This window comes from Dasypus novemcinctus, chromosome 14 (genome assembly GCF_030445035.2).
Source record: "Dasypus novemcinctus isolate mDasNov1 chromosome 14, mDasNov1.1.hap2, whole genome shotgun sequence".
Taxonomy (NCBI): domain Eukaryota; kingdom Metazoa; phylum Chordata; class Mammalia; order Cingulata; family Dasypodidae; genus Dasypus; species Dasypus novemcinctus.
In genome coordinates this window covers 56,259,232-56,280,560 of record NC_080686.1, presented here as the reverse complement: position 1 = coordinate 56,280,560, position 21,329 = coordinate 56,259,232, and the positions used below count along the sequence as shown (strand labels likewise).

Genomic DNA, 21,329 nt, shown 5'->3' with positions numbered 1-21,329 from the left:
GCGCAGTGCTGATGCGCGCAAAGAGTGCCATGCCACAGGGTGCCACACGGTGTCCCCCGCGTAGGGGAGCCCCACTTGCAAAGAGTGCGCCCATAAGGAGAGCCGCCCAGCGCGAAAGAAAGTGCAGCCTGCCCAGGAATGGTGCCGCACACATGGAGAGCTAACACAACAAGATGACGCAACAACAACAAAAAAGAAACACAGATTCCTGTGTCACTGACAACAACAGAAGCAGACAAAGAAGACGCAGCAAACAGACAGAGAGAACAGACAACTGGGGTGGTGGTGGGGGGGAAGGGGAGAGAAATAAATAAATAAATAAATAAATAAATAAATAAATAAATAAATAAATCTTTAAAAATATAGAGAGAGAAAGAGAATTTTTAATTAGCTTGACTATAAAAATGTAGAAATGGATAAAGTTGGGGTAACACATTGTAGTGAGGATAATTAACATAGCTGATTTATAAATGGGATTGTGGCTGAAAAGGATAGTCTAGGGATGTAAATGTCAATTGAAAGAAAGCTAGAGAATAATCTAGGACCTGAATAACACAGCAAACCCAGAGGTAGATAAGGATTATAGTTCATAGTATAAATACAAGAAAGTTTCTTTATGAACTAGAACAAATGTACATCACTATTACAAGGTGGTAAAGAGATGATGATGCATGGGGAAAAATAAAATTAATGCAACTTATGGACTATAGTTAAAAGCAATATTGAAATATTCTTGCATCAATGTCAAAGAAGGTACTCGATCAATGCTAAGGGTCAATAATAGGGGGTATGAGATTTTTTTCTTTTGGACTAAGGAAAATGTTCAAAAACTTACTGAGGCAATGACTGCACAACTCAGTGATGAAAGTAAGAACCACTGAGTGTACAATTTGGTAGAATGGAGGAGGCAAGGGACTGTATCACACAGTGAACTGTACAGTGGAAGATGGACTGTGGTTAACAGTACAAATATGAGAGTTTTGTCACACGAACCATAACAAAGGTACAATACTAATACATAGTGTTTATAATAGGGGGTGTATGGAAAAAATATACCACAGTGTGTATACTATGGACCATAGTCAGTGGTAATAGTCTGATGATGTCCTTTCATAATCTGTAACAAATGTTCCATAACTATGTAAGGTTTTGGTGGAAGGGTGATGTATGGGAATGCTGCACGTTATGCATGAGTGTTTTGAAGGTTCACAACTTCCCTAATAAATAATATATACTGGGGAAAGGGGGGAGGGCTGCCTGAAAGACTTCTCTCTGTGGGAATGACAGTGGAGAAGGTTTTTACATGCCTTTTGTTTTTGTAAAAAAGGAAAACCCAGAAAGACAGAGAATACATTTTATATCTGGATTTTTACAAATAAAGATGGCTATTATAGTGGGGGGGGGGGAGAGGGGTGAAATATATATATATATATATATATATATATATATATATTTTTTTTTTTTTTTAACACAGGAGCCAACTTGAAGGGATTTCCAAATAAAATAATCCGTGAGTCTATACTGATATTGATAAATATATAAATAGGGAAGAAAGAAAAGTTCTTCCTTACAGTAGAAAGCCAATTAATAAATGAGGAAGGAATAACAAAAATGAAAAATCAATATTTGCCAACCATCATAGTCATGGTTCATAAAGAAGTCATCAATGGCAGTTTGAAATTATTTTATGAATTCCAAAAGAAGATTATGTTTGTAAACTAATCTATTCCTCTAAGTATGATACCCTTTGATTGTATTAAATTCAGTTGAGGGGCCTTTGATTTGATTACTTGGTAAGATTGCTATGGGGCTTTTTTTTTTTTAAGTGGGTACCAGGAAATGAACCCAGGGCTTTGTACACAGGAAGCAGGCATTCAACCACTGAGCTACACATGCTCCCCTGCAGGCCTTTTTATTGGACTATGTCAGTGAGGCCCAACTCAGGTTGAGTCCCTACCCCCCTGCTGGGTCTGATATAAATGAACTCACATAGACAGAGGAAGGAAAAAGGAAAGTGCTATGTAAGAGAAAAGACTCCAGTTTTGCCTATAGCTGAGCTGCAAAGACAGAAACTCAAAGGGGCAAGACCCATGCCAGGAGAGAGAGGACTACTGAATCACTTAAGCACGAAGCCCCAAGAGGCTGGTCTCACAGAGCAGCTGTGGAGAGACCATGAGCCAGCGTGGAAGGTTGAAACCTCACAGAGACCAGCAGCCATCTTGCTTCACCATGTGGCATCACACTTGAATCAAGAGTAGCTGACTTCGGTGAGAAAGCATCTCTGCTGCCTCGATCAGGACGTTTCATCGCCTATAAGCTATAAGCTTTTATTCCAAATAAATACTCTTTATAAAAGCAAAAACATTTTTGGTACTTTGCATCGGCAGCCCTTTGTCAAACTCAAACATCGTCCATAAAGACTAAAGCTAGTAGGTGGATGTTAAAGGAGGAGGAAATTACCAAAATTGTAGAATATGTCCCAACAACATGGTGACTTTATGGTAGGTGATCAAAGTTAACATCACCAGTGGTGGGACAGGTGGACATCATGTGCCCCTGAGGTAATACAATGCACTGAGAAAAGCACAACAGCTTTTTTGTGCTTTCTTGCAAAGCATGTTCTCGGTCTGGTTTGAAGGAACATTGGAAGGGACCCAGGCTGAGGGTCATTCTACAGAGTAGTGTAAGTTCTATACTCTTCAAAACAGAGAAGGTGATGAGAGACAGGGAAGAGCTGAGAAATTATTCCAGGTTAGAGAAATCTGAAGGGACATGACCTCTCAGTGACTGAGGATCCTGGACCAGATTAAAAAAAGAGATGTGAACCATTGTCTATGAGGTGCAGAGGTGCCCAAAGATGTACTTACCAAATCCAATGGATGTGTCATGATGATGGGAACGAGTGTTGTTGGGGGCGGGGAGAGGGGGGGTGGGGGGCTGGGGTTGAATGGGACCTCACATATATATTTTTAATGTAATATTATTACAAAGTCAATTAAAAAAAAAAAAAAGAGAGACATTGTTGGGAATTTTGGCAAAATTAATTCAACTTAAATTATTTTTAAAAAGAAAAATGAAAATTAAAGGCCTGTAAATTTAAAAATCATATACAGACACTGACTCACAGACTGGGAAAGAATGCTCCAGAAGACATGCATCTTATTATAGAAAAGTTACTGAGCCAGTTTTTTATGATCTCAGATACCTCTATCTTAGCATTTATCCAGTGCTTACCATGTACATCTAATAATACTGTTAGATGGGTATTATTATTATGTCCAATTTACAGACAATTATACTGTACTTTAGAAATGTTAGGTAATTTTTTCAAAGTCTAAAGATGCAAAACTAATAACCCACAAGTCTAAGATTCAAATCTAGAGTATCTGGTACTCTTAACTTTCACATTGCATGCCTTATAAGAGCTACAAAGAAACTTTCCCACTTAAACATGTGTGACTAGTCACTGAAAGTGGAATGAGCAAAGGTGTAGAAATAGTACTTTTACTCATAAATTTAAATGCCGAGTTGTTTGTCTCATGTTTCTCATATTAGCAATTCCCATTTTGAAATCATTTACACAGAAATGTCTCTTATCTTAGACCCAAAGTAATTACCAAAGGAAGAGAAGAAAGCTATTTAACAATGGAACAGAAAAACTGAAACACACTCACAAGTTCTCCATAGCGTGCAGCTGAAATCATACGTGGAGGAAAATTTCCTGTGCTGCTGAAACATAATCCCCCTGTCTTCATAAAGAAATAAGAAAAATCCAGTTTATGGAAAAGAATAAACAATTTGATGAAAAATATATATACTTTATTAATTTGATTAGCCTTACTAAAATGTTAGGTTCTGAACATGCACAAGACCTGCTGGTATTAACGAATGTCGGTTCACATCGGACACACCTGTTCAATATAACAAAAATAATTTTTAAAATGTTAATGAAGTATACAAAATCTAATTTAATCAAGAACTTGTTTTCCTAAATGCCATATTAGAATAATTTGATTCAGCTAAGCAATTACTTAAATTAATTAAACAAATGTAAAATATTAACATTGGTTTGAATAGTTTTATACCACTGTGTGCTATAAGGTAAGGTATAATTAAATGAAATTAACCAATAGGAGAGTATTTCTTTGAAACCATATGGAATATATAGGATGAATAACAGTGAATAGCAAAACAATGGTTATGTCATTCACATACTTAATAAAAGGGGCCAACAAGCTCATATAAAAGTAGCCCGATCACTTTTGATAATTAGTTTATATCATATATACCTTCCTTTTTTTATCTGCCACAAAGCAGAAAGATAGCATAAGCTTACCTAACATAACTAACACTTTTAAAGTGTATTCATTGAGCTTTGTTTATTTTAGGAAACTACTTCATATATTTTAATAAATGAGATAGAGGGAGGGTGGGCAGTGGATTAGTAGGAATACTGATAGGTTTATGTGGGTTTTTTCATCACTCACAAAATAGAACAGGAAGGAGTAGAGACTGGGGCACAGTATAGCACTCACAATGAGGCTCGGGGAGGAATTATAGGAACAAACTTGGGGATCAGTCTAATAGTCAATATTTGGACACTACAACCTAGCTCAGGCTGAGAGAAAAGAGGATCCCACACTAAGTACCCTCAGGAGAAGTTGATCAAGTATTTTCTATTTTAAATTTGGGAATTAGACAGCTGTGCTTAGATGGAAGTCATCAGGTGGGCCTCTAAAAATACTGAAGGAGCTGAAACAGGGATAAGGGGATTGAGTTAAAGGGTACATGTGCATGCATGTGAATAAAGGGGTAAGAGGAAGAGATAGAGAATAGGGATATAAATCAGGGTACCTGGGATATTTATAATTACCACTATTCATTAATATATACTTTCTATGTAACATTATATGATATGATACATAAAGGCTTTAGCATAGCACCTGGCACATAGTAAATATGCTGCAAATAGAAATAAATAGCATATACTACAAATTACAGATTATGTACAAATTACATAACAGACAAAAATAGCTACCATTTACTGAGCACTTACTATGTAGTACTATGATAGGAATTTTACATGTATATTTCCAAGTCTATCACAGGATATAAGGTAGATGGTATAGTCCATTTTAAAGACAAGGAGACTGGTGACCTATCAAGCTATCCAAGGTCAAACAACTAATAAGAAACTGAGGCAAGATCTGAGCCTCATTCTGACTTATGCTCTGGCCCTCAACTTCCTTAGTTGTTGAAGTCTACTTCTCCCCTTCAATAGATACTGGATATATTAGATAGGAAAATACTTGCAAAATGTAAGTATTCTGAAAGAATATGATGATAGTAATGACATTAGCTTCCACCACACTGCTTACCTGTTTCCTAAAGCATTTGCTACTGTAAAAGAGCTTTCATTTCCATCACAGAGCTTACAAATTGCGCGAGACAACAACGTTCCATTAACATCTCTTTCCACTAAACAATTAGAAATAAAATTAAGATGTAACTAGTAATCAATATATAACCTCAATATACTTAGTAAATGTTTAATAAAGCAGACTTGCATTTATTATTCTAACATTTCTTAAAACACCTTCTTTTCATAAAAGACATGTCAAGCACCTGTATAATAAATTGTGGTAAAGTAAAACTTTCCCATTCACACATAAAAACAAGGAGAAACTAATTTTCCATATCATCATGACATTTTTTCCTCAAAAATGTCCTTACCTATATGTTACGCCACACTGAATAATATCTAAAGTACTATAAGTGCCATGTCTACCATTACTGCCATAACTGAGTCTTCAACCCTTCGGTAATTGGTTGATTCAAGCATAAACACGTTTGTGTTTTCAGAAAGACTGAAAAGAACTTCATGCTACTGCTTTACATATCAGTTAAGCTTATCATTCTATTAAATAGTGGTTTCACTTGAATCTATAAAAATTAGAAGTCTAATTATATCAAGTATTAGGAGAATATAGGAAAGTGAATATTTTCATAAGCAGCTGATGAGTTTTGTTCTGCATCTTGAAGGGTTTTTGTTCATACCTACTAAAATCTTTTTTTAACTTTATTTTTAAAGAAGTTTTAGATTACAGAAAATTTACATTAAAAAATATAGGGATTCCCATATACTCCACCTGCTCCCCCCCTCACATTTTCCCCTGTTAATGACATCTTTCATGAGTGTGGTACATTTGTTATAACTGATGAACAAATATTGAAGCACTGCTACTAAACATGGTCTATAGTTTACATTATTGTTTACACTTTGCAACGTACAATTTTATAGGTTTTGACAAAATGTAAGGCCTGTATCTGTCATTGCAGGATAATTCCAATGTCCTAAAAATGCCCTATGTTCCATCTGTTCTTCCCTCTCTCTACTAAAATTTAAAATTCACCTACACTAAAACACTACAGTTTCACTTACTGATACCTAACCTACAGAAATATTTGCACATTTGCACAAGCAGGGATGTAAAAGGATATATATTGAAGCATTATTTCTTAGAAAATCATATGAATATTCTAGGGAAGCAGCTGTGGCTCAATCAATTGAGCTCCCATTTACCATTTGGAGGACCTGGGTTTGATTCCCAGGACCTTGTGGTAAAAAAAGGCATCCCAGACCTGCATGGCGTGGTGTGGCATAGGCCCCTACATGATGAAGTGACATACCAAAAAGACCATGATGCAATCAGATTGGAAAAAAAAAAAAAAAACATATGAATATTTTAAATAGCAGAATGGTGGTATATCCACACTTTAAAACACTATGGAGTAAATGAAATAGAATGAGATAGATCTAGGTGTACCAGTATACTGTTAACTGGGGAAAAAAACAAGGTATAAAAGGATATTTTTGGTGTGAAAACATTTATGTAAAAATATTACTTAAATTTTCTATGGCTACATATGTATATTTGTATGTTAAGAACAGAAAAAAAAAATCTGGAAGGACAGCCCTGCCCCCCCCAAAAAAATGATAACAATAGCTTTGAGGTTGAAGGAACCATAGAGAGAGCATCAGCATTAGGGAAAAAGGTCAAAGAGGACTTTAGTCTTATCCATGATGTTTTAAGTTTTGCCAAGTGGTAAAATAAAAATTTAACAAAAGTAGAAGTAAACAGCTTGTTCCTTCTACAATTGTCCCCATCTCAGTTAATGGCAATTTCATTTGACCATTTACTTAAGAACCCCAGTTCTTATGGGTCTTCTCTTTCTTCTCATGCTCCATGTTAAACAAAATAATAAAAGGAAATATTTAAAAATCTGTAAATCCTGTCAGCTCTCTGAAATATATCCAGAAATTGAATTCTTCTCTCTATTCCACAACTGACACCTTGGCCCAAGCACTATCAACTGATACTTGAACTTTTGCCACAGCTTCTTAAGTGACCCCTGGTTCTCCATGCAGAAGTTAGAGTGAACATTTTGAAACCTAAGTGAGATCATGTCACTCCTTTGCTTAGAGTGAGTATAATCAACACTGCTTATTTATAAATGCGATTGTGGCCGAAAGGAGTAGTCTAGGGAGATTAATGTCAATTGAAAGAAAGCTAGAGAGTCAGGGACTGTATAGCAGTGATTTTGGTGGTGGATAAAGATTATGTTTAACAATACAAATAAAGGAATGTTCAATTACAAGGTGTTTACAATATGGAGATAAGTGGGAAAAATAGAACTAATGTATAGACTATACTTAACAGTAATATTGTAATATTTTTATAGCAGTGGCAAAGAAGGTACTATATCAATGCCAAAGGTTAATGATGGAGCGGGTATAAGGGGGTATGGGATTTTTCCTTTTGGATTAATGGAAATGTTCTGAAATGGACTAAGCTGATGACAGCACAATCCTGTGAGAGCCATGAGTGTACACTTTGGATGGACTGAAAAAAGCAGGGAAACATATAACACAGTGAACCCCAAGGTGAATGATGGACTGTGGTTAACAGTACAAATATAAGAATGTTCTCTCATGAACTGCAACAAATACATAAACTAATACAGGGTGTTAATAATAGAATGGTTTGTGGAAAAAATATATCAAATATAAGCTATGGACTATAGATAGCACTAATATTATGATGTTTGATTTACGTTCTTTCATCATTTGTAACAAATGTGTCACAACAATGTAAGGTGTTGGTGGTGGACCAATGTATGGGAATCCTGTATCATATGCATGATTGCTTTGTTAACTCATGACTTCTCAAATTAAAAACAAAAACAAAAATCTTTCAAAGGCCTTCCATCTTACCTAGGGTAATTTCCAAAACCATTACCATAGCCTACCTAAAAAACCTTACATGATCGGCACTCCATTACCCCCAACTTTTCAGACCCATCTGCTTTTGCTTTTCTCCTCCTTTGCTTCAGCCACATTGTATAATCGCTGTCCTTTGAACATGCCAGGTACGCTCCCTACCTCAAGACCTTTGCACTTGCTTTCCCTTTGCTTTGAATTACGTTCCCCAGTCATCTATACGACTCTGTCCCTCACTATCTTTAAGTCTTTGCTCACCTTTCCAGAGATGCCTTGCATGATCATCCATGTAAAACAATATTCTACTCCCTTTTTTTCTCATACCACTTACTACCTGACATAAACCTATTGATTTGTTTATTGTCTTTCTCCTGCCATTAGAAGGCATGTTCCTTGACTGACCACTATATTCCAGAGTCTAGAACAATGCCTGGCACACAGCAGGTACTGAGTACATTTTTTTTTTTTTTAGTAAGATTTAGAATTGAGAGCTTTCACATTAAAAAAACAATTTCTGGCATCTCCTGAAAAACAGGAGTACTTAATTTCATGCAACTTATGTTCCTACATGATAGCAATCTGCCATTGTTGAACTGGAGCTGCTACTGCTCCTGGCATCAGGCATGACCTCCTTGGTTAACAGATGTTTTAAAAACTCATTTTTAGTTTTCATATTCAAATACTTGTGAATGAATAAATGATGATATGTAAATTAGTTACAGAGACACAAATACATTCAAAAGCATTTCAGGAAGAATAGAGAAGAAACTTAATGGTGCTGAAATTTGAGGGTGGGACCGGGAGAAATGGTAGGAGGGAAAGGGCTATTACTATAATTTTATAAATTTTTTTTGCTATTTAAACTTCTAATCATATGCACAGATTACATTGATTTTAAGAAGTGATTTTTTAAAAGATTTATTTATTTCTCCCCCCGCCCCCATTTGTCTGTTCTCTGTGTCTATTTGCTGCATCTTCTTTGTCCACTTCTGTTGTTGTCAGCGGCACAGGAATCTGTGTCTTTTTGTTGCGTCATCTTGCTGTGTCAGCTCTCCGTGTGTATGGCGCCATTCTTGAGCAGGCTGAACTTTCTTTTGCGCTGGGTGGCTCTCCTTACGGGACGCACTCCTTGCGTGTGGGGCTCCCCTAAGGGGGGATATCCCTGCGTGGCACGGCACTCCTTGCGGGCATCAGCACTGCACATGGGCCAGCTCAACGTGGGTCAAGGAGGCCCGGGGTTTGAACCGAGGACCACCCATGTGGTAGACAGATGTCCTAACCACTGGGCCAAGTCCGCCGCCAAGAAGTGAATTTTTGAAGTTGAAGTTAAATATATACATGTTTTAAAAGTAGTAAATTGATATGTGCAATTAAGGAACTCTCTCTAAACTATACTGTATTTGCATAGACAAAGAATTTTGGGGGGAAGGAGAGAGAAGAAACAATTAACCTTGGTAAATTCTGGGAAATTAAGTGAGTTGGGAGTAAAGACTTTTACTTCTCATTTTATAACCTCATGAAATATTTGATATTTTTAATGATATGTACTCACCTTTTAAAAAAATTATTTACCTGATTACCTAGGCATTTTCTTCTCATATCAGAAATTACAAAGTGTTGGGAGAAGCTGCACAGAAAGCAAAGATGAAGCCTCTTTCTGTCCACTCCACCATTCCTCATCAACCCCTTACAAACCCACAGAAGAAATTAACAGCACAAGCCCAAAGCAATTGTAAGGGGCTGGTACCATGGAGAATTTTAAACATGTAAAATAAAGAAATACTATTGTTTTCTAAGCTGCCACAGTATAGAAAAAGCAGCAAAGATAATGTGGCTTCCCCTTGCTTCTGATCCACAGATATTTAGATCATGCCTGATACGTAGAGAATAAGGAAGAATAAGGTAACCAATAATTCCTATATATGTAGCTGATACCAAATATACTTATATGTATTTTCTCTTGATACACCTGCATTTCTCTGAACTTGTACTCTTCATTTGTGGTACTGAGCACTTGAAATGTGGTGAGCTCAAACAGAGATTTCAAAGACTTTAAGAACAAAAGAATGAAAATATCTCATTAATAACTGTTGATTCTGATTACATGTTAAAATCATAGTATTTTGTATAATATTGTCTTAAATAAAATATATTAAAAGTAATTTGGGGAAACAGACTTGGCCCAATGGATAGGGTGTCCACCTACCACATGGGAGGTCTGCAGTTCAAACCCTGGGCCTCCTTGACCCGTGTGGAGTTGGCCCATGCGCAGTGCTGATGCGCGCAAGGAGTGCCCTGCCACACAGGGGTGTCCCCCGCATGGGGGAGCCCCACACGCAAGGAGTGCACCCCGTAAGGAGAGCTGCCCAGCGCGAAAGCAAGTGCAGCCTGCCCAGGAATGGTGCCACATACATGGAGAGCTGACACAACAAGATGACACAACAAAAAGAAACACAGATTCTCAGTCCCACTGATAAGGACAGAAGAACACACAGCGAACAGACACAGAGAGCAGACAACGGGGAGCGGGGGGAGAGAAATAAATAAAAAATAAATCTTTAAATAAAAGTAATTTCATCTTTTTTCATGAGTCTACAAGAAAAACACACACATTATGTTTCTATTGGACAGCACTATTTTAAATAAATGTCAGCTATTTGTACTTAAGGGTTTTTATTCCTTAGAATTAAATCTGATTTACCTTCCTATAATCCTAAAATTTAAAGTATAAAGAAATAGCATAACCTGAAATGTAATAAATTTCAAATTAGCATTTAATTCCTTAAATTTTTCATTAGCCCCATCCCTAAGAAAACAGTCCACCCTCCAAATACTGTGAGAATAAGTTCATTTTTTTCAATAGAGGTAGCAATGCTAATAAAACCATAAAATATCAGTGGATAAATTAGAATACAAATTTAACTTAACTGCTTATATACCAGGTTCCCTAGGCAAATAAAGGTCTGATTTTTCATAAGCCTGGCTTATGAAAAGAGGTAAAATCCATCGATCACTTCCATTCACCTACTATTTGGTGTCCTCCAAAATCCCCTGGCATCTAGCTTTCATTCTCAGCAACTCACTGAAACCACTACTTTATTACCAGTGATTCCTGACTGTCAAAAGTTATCAGTAACTCAGTTCTCACTGATCTCTCCACAACATCCGAATCTGTGTACCATTATCTCTTTCACCCTATTTGGAAACCCTAGAGATACTTCTTACTTTTTTTCCTCTCCTTATTCCCATACTCCTTCATTCAGTAGTTCTACTATCACCCTTTTAATGTTTCTAGCATCAATGCCTTTACTTGTAATTCTGTCCTAAATCTGGTTTAGATACTTATTTCCTCATGCCTACAGGACCACAGCAGCCTCTTCACAATTCTCCCTACTTTCAGTATTCCATTCCTTAAATATAAACTTCATGAGGGCAGGAACTTTGGGATATTCTGTTCAGTTTTATCCTTAGTTCCCTTAGACAGTACCAGGCACATAGCAGGAGCTTAACAGATATTTGTTGAGTGGCTGAATACAGCAGATAGCTGCCAGATTCATCTTAATCACTGCCCTCCTCAAAATCTTTCAGTGAAACACCCTTGCCTTTAGAATACCCTACCATTCAAGGCCTTCCACAATCTGAATCAATGGATTGTTAAACAGAGCAAACAGCTCTTCTCATAATTCCTTCACACTCAATCTGTATGTACACCTTTATAATTAAATCCTTGATCAGGCAATCCCTGTCTGAAATGTTCTCCTTTTTGTAGCTACCTGTTGAAATGCCACTAATCTTTCAAGGTCCAGTCATTACACTGCCTCCCCGAGAAAACATCCCCAAATGACTCTAATTTAAAATGAGCTCTTCCTTACACAACATTGATTGTCTGCAGTACACCAAATGGCACTTTAACATATATGTCCCTTGTGAAAATCTAGTTATCTTCTTCTGCAAATTATATTTGTATTATAATTGTATTAATATGTCCTGCCCTCTAAATAGATTTTAAATAACTTGACAGCAGAGGTAATTGTTTCTTTAAAAAATTAATTTTGAATATTTGAATTCTGTAAAATATAAAAATAAAAGGTGATAGGGATTTAAAGTAAAACTTGAATTTCTTTTCTACTCCCTTTCCCCATGTCACCTACTTCTCTGCCTTGGAGGCAATCATTATTACCAGTTTTTTGTTAACACTTTCAGAAATGGGCTATACATATATACTTATACATACATACATACATATATACACACACACAAACTTTTTTTAAAAGCTTAAATGGTAGCATACCAAATACATAAAACTACTGATAAATAAATATTTGTGGATGAGTGAATGCCTTGATCTATACCTTTCCTTTTTACTTAATGATGTATCTTGGATTTCTTTCCATAGCAATACTTCTAGGGCTTCCTCATTATTTTTCCATGACTGCATCGTATACTGGTATATAGATGTACCACACTTGATTTGACCAGTCTCCTCTTAACATTTATGTTGTTGCTAATCTTTTCTCTTAGGAATAATGTTGCAATAAAAAACAACCATGCAGACACTTTTTTGGGCATATATTCAAGTATTAACAGAACAAGAAATTCATAGACAAGGGCTTGCTAGGCAGTTATGAGGTACTGGCACTTCCAATTCTGATAAACTTTGTCAATTTGCTCTCTGTACAGTTTGAGCCAATTTATAATCCCCTAATAGCATATGAATGTCTATTTTTCTGAATTCTTGCAAACGTATTATCAAAGTTCATAAAGTTTGAAAATAAAATCTAATAGGTTAAAATTTTGTTTTTTTCTTAAACTTTATTTCAACTTCAAAAAATTAAATAACAGACAAAAGGCAGCTTAACAAATTATGGAAGCAATACTTTAAAAAATCCTGTCCAGGCACATTTCTCTTATTTAATGCTAAAAACAAATTCATTTGTTTCTTCAGTGTTCTGAAAGATGAAAAATGAGCACAGATTGATTAAATATGACCAAGGTCTATTGTTAATGAAGAAAACGAAGGAAAAAAATGCTTGAACATATTCATATCTCATAAAACTAAATCCCATTCTTTCTTTTTTTTACCATTAGCATTGATATAGTACCTTTTTGTATTTGCTACAAAAATATTATAACATTAATGTTAACTATAATCTATAAGTTACAGTAGTTGTATTTCTCCCATGTATCACCATATCTTAACACCTTGCAATAGAGGAAAATGCTTTTATTTGTATTTTTTTTTTAAGATTTATTTTATTTATTTCTCTCCCTTCCCCCCACACCCGGCTGTCTGTTCTCTGTGTCTATTTGCTGCGTCGTCTTCTTTGTCCACTTCTGTTGTTGTCAGCGGCACAGGAATCTGTGTTTCTTTTTGTTGCATCATCTTGTTGTGTCAGCTCTCTGTGTGCACGGCACTATTCCTGGGCAGGCTGCACTTTCTTTCGCGCTGGAAGGCTCTCCTTATGGGGTGCATTCCTTGCGCATGGGGTTCCCCTACGCGGGGGACACCCCTGAGTGGCACGGCACTCCTTGCGGGCATCAGCACTATGCATGGGCCAACTCCACATGGGTCAAGGAGGCCCGGGGTTTGAACCACAGACCTCCCATGTGGCAGACGGCCACCCTAACCACTGGGCCAAGTCCACCGCCCAGTATTTGTATTATTAACCATAATCCTCATCTATCATTGAAATCACTACATTGTACAGTCTTTAAACTATCCTCCAGCTGTCTTTCAATTAACATTAAACTCCCTAGACTAACCCTTTCAGCCACAATCATCTATATAAATCAGCGGTGTTAGTTATACTCATTATAATGTGTCACCATCTACTCTATCCATTTCCACATATTTACAATCAACCTGATTAAAGATTTTACATACATTCAGCATCAGCTCCCCCTTCTCAACCCACATTCTGTCACCTACTAACCTATACTCCATAGTTTAACTCCATTAAGTTTACTCCTCATATTTAGTTCATCAATGAGACTACATAATATTCACCCTTTTGTGTATGGCTTATTTCGCTTGACATAATGTCCTCAAGGTCTACCCATGTTGTCATATGCATCCCAAATTCATTTCTTCTTACAGCTGACTAATGTATTCAATCATTGTATATATTACATTTTGTTTATCCATTCATCAGTTGATGGGCATTTAAGTTGTTTCAATTAGTTTAATTTACATTTTCTTTACTCTGAGTAAGGCTGAGCATTTTTTCATGTTTAAATATTTTTTCTGTGAACTTTACTCATGTTTTTGGTCATTAAAAATATTCATCTTGTTCTTGTTTATTTATAGGAGCTTTCCTATAAATTTGTATGCCTGTTGTACGCATTAGAGATTTTTCTCTAGAATAAAGTTTGATTTGGGTATTATTTAAAGTGTTTTTTTGCCATCTGGAATTGTTTTTATGTGTATGTAGTAAAATTTACCAAAATTTCCCCTATAGCTTCTGGGGTCTTAGTCATAGTTAGAAAAAGATGTGCTCCTAACATTAATAGGAATGCTTATCATTCTTCCCTATCAAGCCTCATGTTGGCTTTTAGATTGAAACATATATATTGTGTTAAAGAAGTATTCATCTAATCTTACATTATTAAGAATTTATTTTATCAGGCTGAGTTTTTATTCAAATAATTTATTTTATCTTTTTATTCAAACAGATTAATAAAGTAAATAAGTATTACATTACTTCACTGATGATTTTGGACAACAATAAAAAATATTGTTAAGTAATCAACAAGTAATTTCAATTAATGTCGTTATAAAAAAACAAATACAAATGAAAAGTCATCACTACTATGTCATAAAGAATCTATTTCTTACCTAAAATATGGCCAGTGGGACAGTGGCATTTTCCTTGTTCAGTTAAACCACCAGGGCAAGAAATGCAGTTCCAGCCATCTTCAGTAACACCTTTCTAAATTAAAATAAAATAAAAAAAAATTCTCTCTTTCTTAAATGATGATGTTATTTCAAAAAGCTACAAAAGTGTTAAATTTCCCAGGACACTAACAGGGAGGAGATAATAGACAAAGAACATACCAAGGAACCAAGAGTGTCTTCAACTGTAAGCAAGAGAGTTCCATCCATCGGATGTATGTGATTAAAGCCCCCCTCAATGGTGGGGTGGGCATCACCATCCCAGAGTCCTCAGGAATGGGAAACAAAGTATGGACTAAAATAAATTTACTAGTATTCTATTACAGAGTTATTGCGATTCTAGCAATGGAAGAAATATCATTGCTGTGAAGGCAGTGACTGTGGATGTTCTGGGGTAAGGGAGAAGGAAAAACAGGTCTAATGGGAGGGCATTTTCAGGACTTGGGAATCATCCTGAATGACATTACAGTGACAGGTACGCCATTATTTATCCAGCCAGAGCCTACTGAGTCAAATGGGAGAGAGTATAAACTACAATGTAAACTATAATGCATGCTTAGTGGCAATACTCCGAAATGTGTTTATAAATTGTAATGAATGTACCTCGGTGATGAAAGATGCTGCTAATGTGGGAAAATGAGGAGTGGGGCATATGGGAATCCCCTATACATTCTCTGTAACATTTATGTAATCGAAGTATCTTTTAAAAAATAAAAAAAGTGGAAAAAAAAGTATGCAATTTGCAGTGGATATTAAAATAAATCATACATAAATAAGCTACATAAAAATTCTCTGGATTGCCAATTTGTGCTTATATTTCAAAATTAAGCTATACATTATTACTATGTATTGCCTGCTATTAAAAAATTTTTCTTCTTCCTGATTTTTACTTCAAGTAAATCCTCACCTTCATAATTAATTTTATCATTTGATTTTTCTATTTACAAAGATAAAACAACAAACTTCAACAAGGTTTATGCAATGGATAGCCAACTAATAGTTTAGTCTTACCTGTTATAAAAAAAAACCTGTCTATTCTAGATTAGAAAAATTTAAATAAATTAGCTTTTTTCCCCAAATACATTAGCTTTCAAAAATTAATTTAGGAGTTTTTCTTTATGAAATAATGAAATTGTTCTAAAATTTTTTATGATGATGACTACACAACATTGTGATTATAGTAAAAGCCACTGATTGCACACTTTGGATTGAATGTATGGTACATGAACCTCTCTCAATAAAACTGCTTAAAAATAATTTATAATTCAAAATGGGTGAATTTTATGGTATATAAATTATGCTTAGAGTTGTTAAAAATAATTTATGAAACTATTTCTTTCTATCCATTAATAGTTTGTACTAGAAAAGTTTTTTTTAATAAAATGTGACTTCAGGAGTGGTTGTAGCTCAGTGGTTGGGTGCCTGCTTCCCATGTACGAGGTCCCTGTTCAATCCCCACCACCTCTTTTAAAAAAAAAAAGTGACATCATTAAAAACTGGGCTTATTATATTATACCGTTCAGCAAAACCTGAAGTAAATACAATAATTATATTACAAATATAGAGGTAACCAAAGTTAAATAGAAAACAAAGGTAAAACAAAAGAATGCCACAAATTATTTTAAATTTTGGTGAAAAAATTGGATATACCAAGAGATATTACTATCAATAGTACATTTATACAGGACTATTAAAAATTATGGTAACAATAATGTAATTGAAAAATAAATCAGGTTTCATATTAGCAACTCTTTATCATTGATAATATAAGGTCAATTATTTCCAAAAATACAAAATAAATATCAAAATGATAATCAGACTTGTAAGTACTTACTACAAGTTAGGAAAACTAGTAATTTTATATTAAAATTCTAGATTCAGTGTTTTTTATATGGACAATGAGAAGAAACATTTCTGTAAAAGTAAAAACTAGCACACATACAGACACCTCTTTATCCAAAATGATTGGAAAATATATTTTTGTTAATAGAAAAGTATTATATATAGTAACCATTAAATTACTAATTTTCCAAGAATTATGATATAATGAAATTACTAGCAAAACAGCAATGGACATTATTTAACCTATATATGAATGCAATCAGCACTTCATGAACTTGTACTTTAGATATCATTACGAACATTAACAATTATATGAAACTGTTGACAAAGTATGTTTAAGGGCTGAATTGAATCTGTGTCAACCAAAGGAAACCACCCCTCCCCAAACAAACCAAATTGCTTACATGATGAAATCCTTTAAATTAGCTTCTATATGTGTATATTTTACTTGTTTCTCTTTACAACTTATTTTTTTGTGGAAATTAAACACACAATTTTCACAGGTTTGAGGTTGTTTGGATTTCAGATTTTAAAAGTAAAGAAGTACATTTCAGTTTTTTTTTCCAAGCTGGCATAAAATTTCACTGATTTCCCCAATTTTACAAAGTTATTTTTAAAGTTTGCAAGGAAATATTAGAGTAAGCATTAATTGTACTTTAAAAATGAAGTACTTTACTATTTTTTATAATAAAATTATTTTAAAATAAAACTCCATACCATGTTTTCTGGGCACTTTTTACAAATAATGGTAGATCCTCCATTATTAGAAATCATCTGAAATCCTGGCAGACACATGCATGAAGTTCCTAAAGGGAAAAAAGTCATTTTGCCTTTGGTAAATAAAAGCAAAACTCCAAGATAGGGAGACTGTTAATAATTCCTAAAATCTTGACAAACATTATAGTGGTTAAGGACAAGACACTGGAGCCAATATGCCTGGGTTCAAATTCAGAAACAAACTCCTTAGGTTCCAGTCTTGTTTCTGCACTTAACAAGTTACTTACTTTCTCTGTGCCTCAACTTCTTGGTAAAATGGGGACAGTAATAGTACCTACCTCATAGGGTTGCAATGAGTATTAAATAAATTATATGTATAGGACTTTGATAATGTCTGGCACACAGCAGGTACTGTGTTTGCTACCATGTTAAGGGCCAACATAATTAAACTATTAATAAAATTAATTCTTCTGTGGGTAATTTTACATTTCTATGAAACCTAACTACACACATATATCCAATGAATTCAAATTTACTTTTTTGAAACAAATGTTTATTAGAAAAGTTACCTTGATTCAAAGAAAGCACTGTTTCCCTCAATTTGGACATAAGTAAACATTTTAAGATAAACACTGACACTTTTTGAGTCTTTGAAAGGCTTTCTCCTTCATACTTCCTCACCTAAGCATCCCGACCTGTTTTATTCAATTATCCAAATAAGGATATATCAAATTTCAAGATGGTAGAAAGTTAATACCATGGGTGACCAAATAAAGTTTGAAAATATCTTAGAACTTAGAATATGGGAGAAGACTCATTCTGAGCAGTGTCAGTGACAAGAACTAAGACCAAATTATAGACATTTCAGGGGAAAAATGTATTAGCTTACTCTGAAGAGACTTAAAGAGTAACTAGTACTATTCAATAATAGAAAGGGCTAAATCCTAACCAAATCTATATTAGGGACACACTATATCGGAAATACATAGTTCCAGATTGAGAATAAATAGACATGAGTTCTTCCATTCTTCAATTTAGGTGACTGGGAAGATATTATAACCTCCTCAAACCTTCTGTTTCCTTATCTGTAAAATGGGGAGACTGGACCTGATAAAAGTACAGTCCCTCCCAGTTCTAAATTTCTGGGATTTGAAAAGTAAATCCCAAAGGGCAATCAAAGTTTACAATTGCAAAATTTGCATCTCTTGCCCAAGCATCACCTATCCCTCACATCTCATCTTACTTTTCTATTTATTTGCTTTTCTCCTGGCTGCTTTCCAAGTGCTGCCCTAATGACCTCCGGGTGAGGAGTGCTGAAAAGGGAGTAACTAGAATTCTGTGATGAAAGTGAGAGCCACTGAGTGTACTCTTAAGTGGAACGTAGGAGGCATGAGACTGTGTAACACAGTGAATCATGTGGTGAAAGATGGACTATGGTTAACAGTACAAACATCAGAGTGTTCTCTCATGAACTATAACAAAGGTACAATACTAATATGTAGTGTTAATAAGAGGGGGTGTAAGGAAAAACATACCAAGTGTATGCTATGGACGTAGTTAGCGGTGACAGTCTAATGATGTTCTTTCATAATTTTTAACAAATGTTCCACAACAATGTAAGGTTCTGGTGAAGGGGTGATGTATGGGAATTTTACACATTATGATTGATTGCATGATTGTTTTGTAAGTTCATAACTTCTCTAATCAAAAAAAAAAAAAAGGAAAAAGACAAAGACAGAACTAGAGCTACTAACCCGGTAGCGGACCCCGGTTCCCAAAACTCATTAGAATGCACACTGCAATCCTCCAAGGAAACGGTTCCCGCGGGCAATGGCAGTTAACTTTTCTGAAATATTTGTCCCGCCGACCAAAAAAAAGGCGTTTTCAGTGACGCCTGGGACCAGGAGCAGCACCAAGGCGATCGTGTTACCTTTGCCAGAACCCATCCCAGACGGTCTCACCTCGGGCGTCCGGCCTCTGGTTGGCTCCACAGAGGACACAGGAGAGCGTGGAGATATCGAAGTACTGATTGTGGCCGCAAGTTTCCGGCTGCCGGAAAGGGATGGGGAAGGCCTGGACTTCCAAGACGCGCTGAAGTACTAAAAGAAGGAACGTGGTCACAGCGTCAGAGGATAAAGTGGACCAAGCCGCCATTGCTAACCCAGCCTCACCGCGGCCCGTCGCCATGGTGCCGACGCCAGCGACCGCCGGTCCCCAGCGCCCCATCAGCCTCTGCGACAAGTCTGCGAGCTGATTGGGCAGGTTTCCTGGCACAGCCTCATCCCGGCGCCGAATTTCGGAAGTGTTTGCCAGCCGGGCCTGGTTGCTAGGTTACCAAAGCCGCCGGAAGCTGGCGGGTTTCGGAAACCTTGGCTTGGGATCAGGCTCGCACTAGGGCCAGAAAGGCTCGGCAGTCTATAAATAATTATATATATAATATATGCGTAAATAAATAAAAAACAGTATCTTTTAAACTGGTGACGCGATTCCTTAGTGAAATCAATTTAGGGGGTTGGGAAATAGCACAGGAAAGAAAAATAACTGCATCACATAAATTTAGTTGAAATATCTTTTCAGGACAATGTTGTTAAATGAGTATATTCATACCAAGCAATGTTCATGTAAAAGGAGACATCCCAACTTGTATTTGGTACTGTGGATAAGTTTATAAAGTAGGAAAAACACTTAAAATATTCAGTGCTGGATGCAAGCACTAAAGAAAAAAATCTTTCCTGCCAGACGTTTGTTTTATGCCTTCCTTTAAGAATAGGAAATCACGTAATAAAACGAGATAATCTTTACACCACTTAAAAAAAGAAAAACTAATTTTATATTTAAATCTCATTTTTGTTTTTGTTGTTTTTCATTTCACTTATATTTTGTGTATAACCGCCCCCCCCCCCAATAAAATTACCCTGGTATATTTTTAAGCAGCCTTATTTGTCAGTAGTAAGTAGAAATGACTTCCGGATTAAAAAAAAAATTTTTATAATAATAAAATTAATGATTTGTCACTACTTAAGGCTTCTAAATTCATGTGGAAAATATATCTAAGAAAGTTAAATAACTAACCACTAGCCACCATTAGGCCTGATTTTAGCCATGAGGCCTACCTCAAAAGATCAGCATTCATGTAGCCACTAATCTCTATGACATAGCATGAATATGTTTTGAAAAGGTATTTCTATAGAAGTCTAAAAATACTTTTGAGTAATTACTATATTGTTGGAGTTTCTAATATGAAGTGGGAATCACTTATCTGAATACAATTTTTTAAAAATATCTATTTTTTAAATGTTAATGGGGATTCAGAAAGAGTATAGTCAGAATAGTTGGGATTAATCTGCAAAAGTTTCTTATGCTTGAGTGTGGTGGTTTGAACTGTACGTAACCGAGAAAGACATTTCTTAAATCTAATCCATTCCCGTGGGTGAGAATTCATTTTAAGGAGGACATTTTAATGAGGCTACTTCAGTTAAAGGGTGGCCCACGTCAATCAGGATGGGTCTTAATCTTATCCCTAGAGGTTTTTATAAATGGAATGAATTGATACATGAGCGAAAAAAAGCCATGGAAGCAAGAAGCTGAAATCAATGA

The 21,329-nt window shown here is 35.6% G+C and overlaps 1 protein-coding gene across 4 annotated transcripts in view; it reads right to left on the bottom strand.

Moving 5' to 3' along the window:
* Positions 1–21,329, bottom strand: part of TMEM67 (transmembrane protein 67) — an 84,275-nt gene that overhangs the window by 61,519 nt on the left and 1,427 nt on the right. For 2 of the 4 annotated variants that reach the window (XR_009180461.2, XR_011645649.1), the window contains exons 1-6: positions 19,694–19,968; positions 17,733–17,821; positions 15,117–15,210; positions 5,379–5,478; positions 3,842–3,911; positions 3,675–3,749 (exon numbers count right to left, since the gene is read on the bottom strand). Coding sequence is in view for 2 of the 4 variants with exons in the window: in XM_004474715.5 (XP_004474772.2) it covers positions 3,675–3,749; positions 3,842–3,911; positions 5,379–5,478; positions 15,117–15,210; positions 17,733–17,821; positions 19,694–19,958 (693 nt within the window). In the remaining 2 variants the exon portion in view is untranslated. Of the gene's footprint in view, positions 1–3,674; positions 3,750–3,841; positions 3,912–5,378; positions 5,479–15,116; positions 15,211–17,732; positions 17,822–19,693; positions 19,969–21,329 lie in introns of those variants that run through there. The other 2 variants (XM_058275721.1, XM_004474715.5) reach the window with 2 other exon arrangements.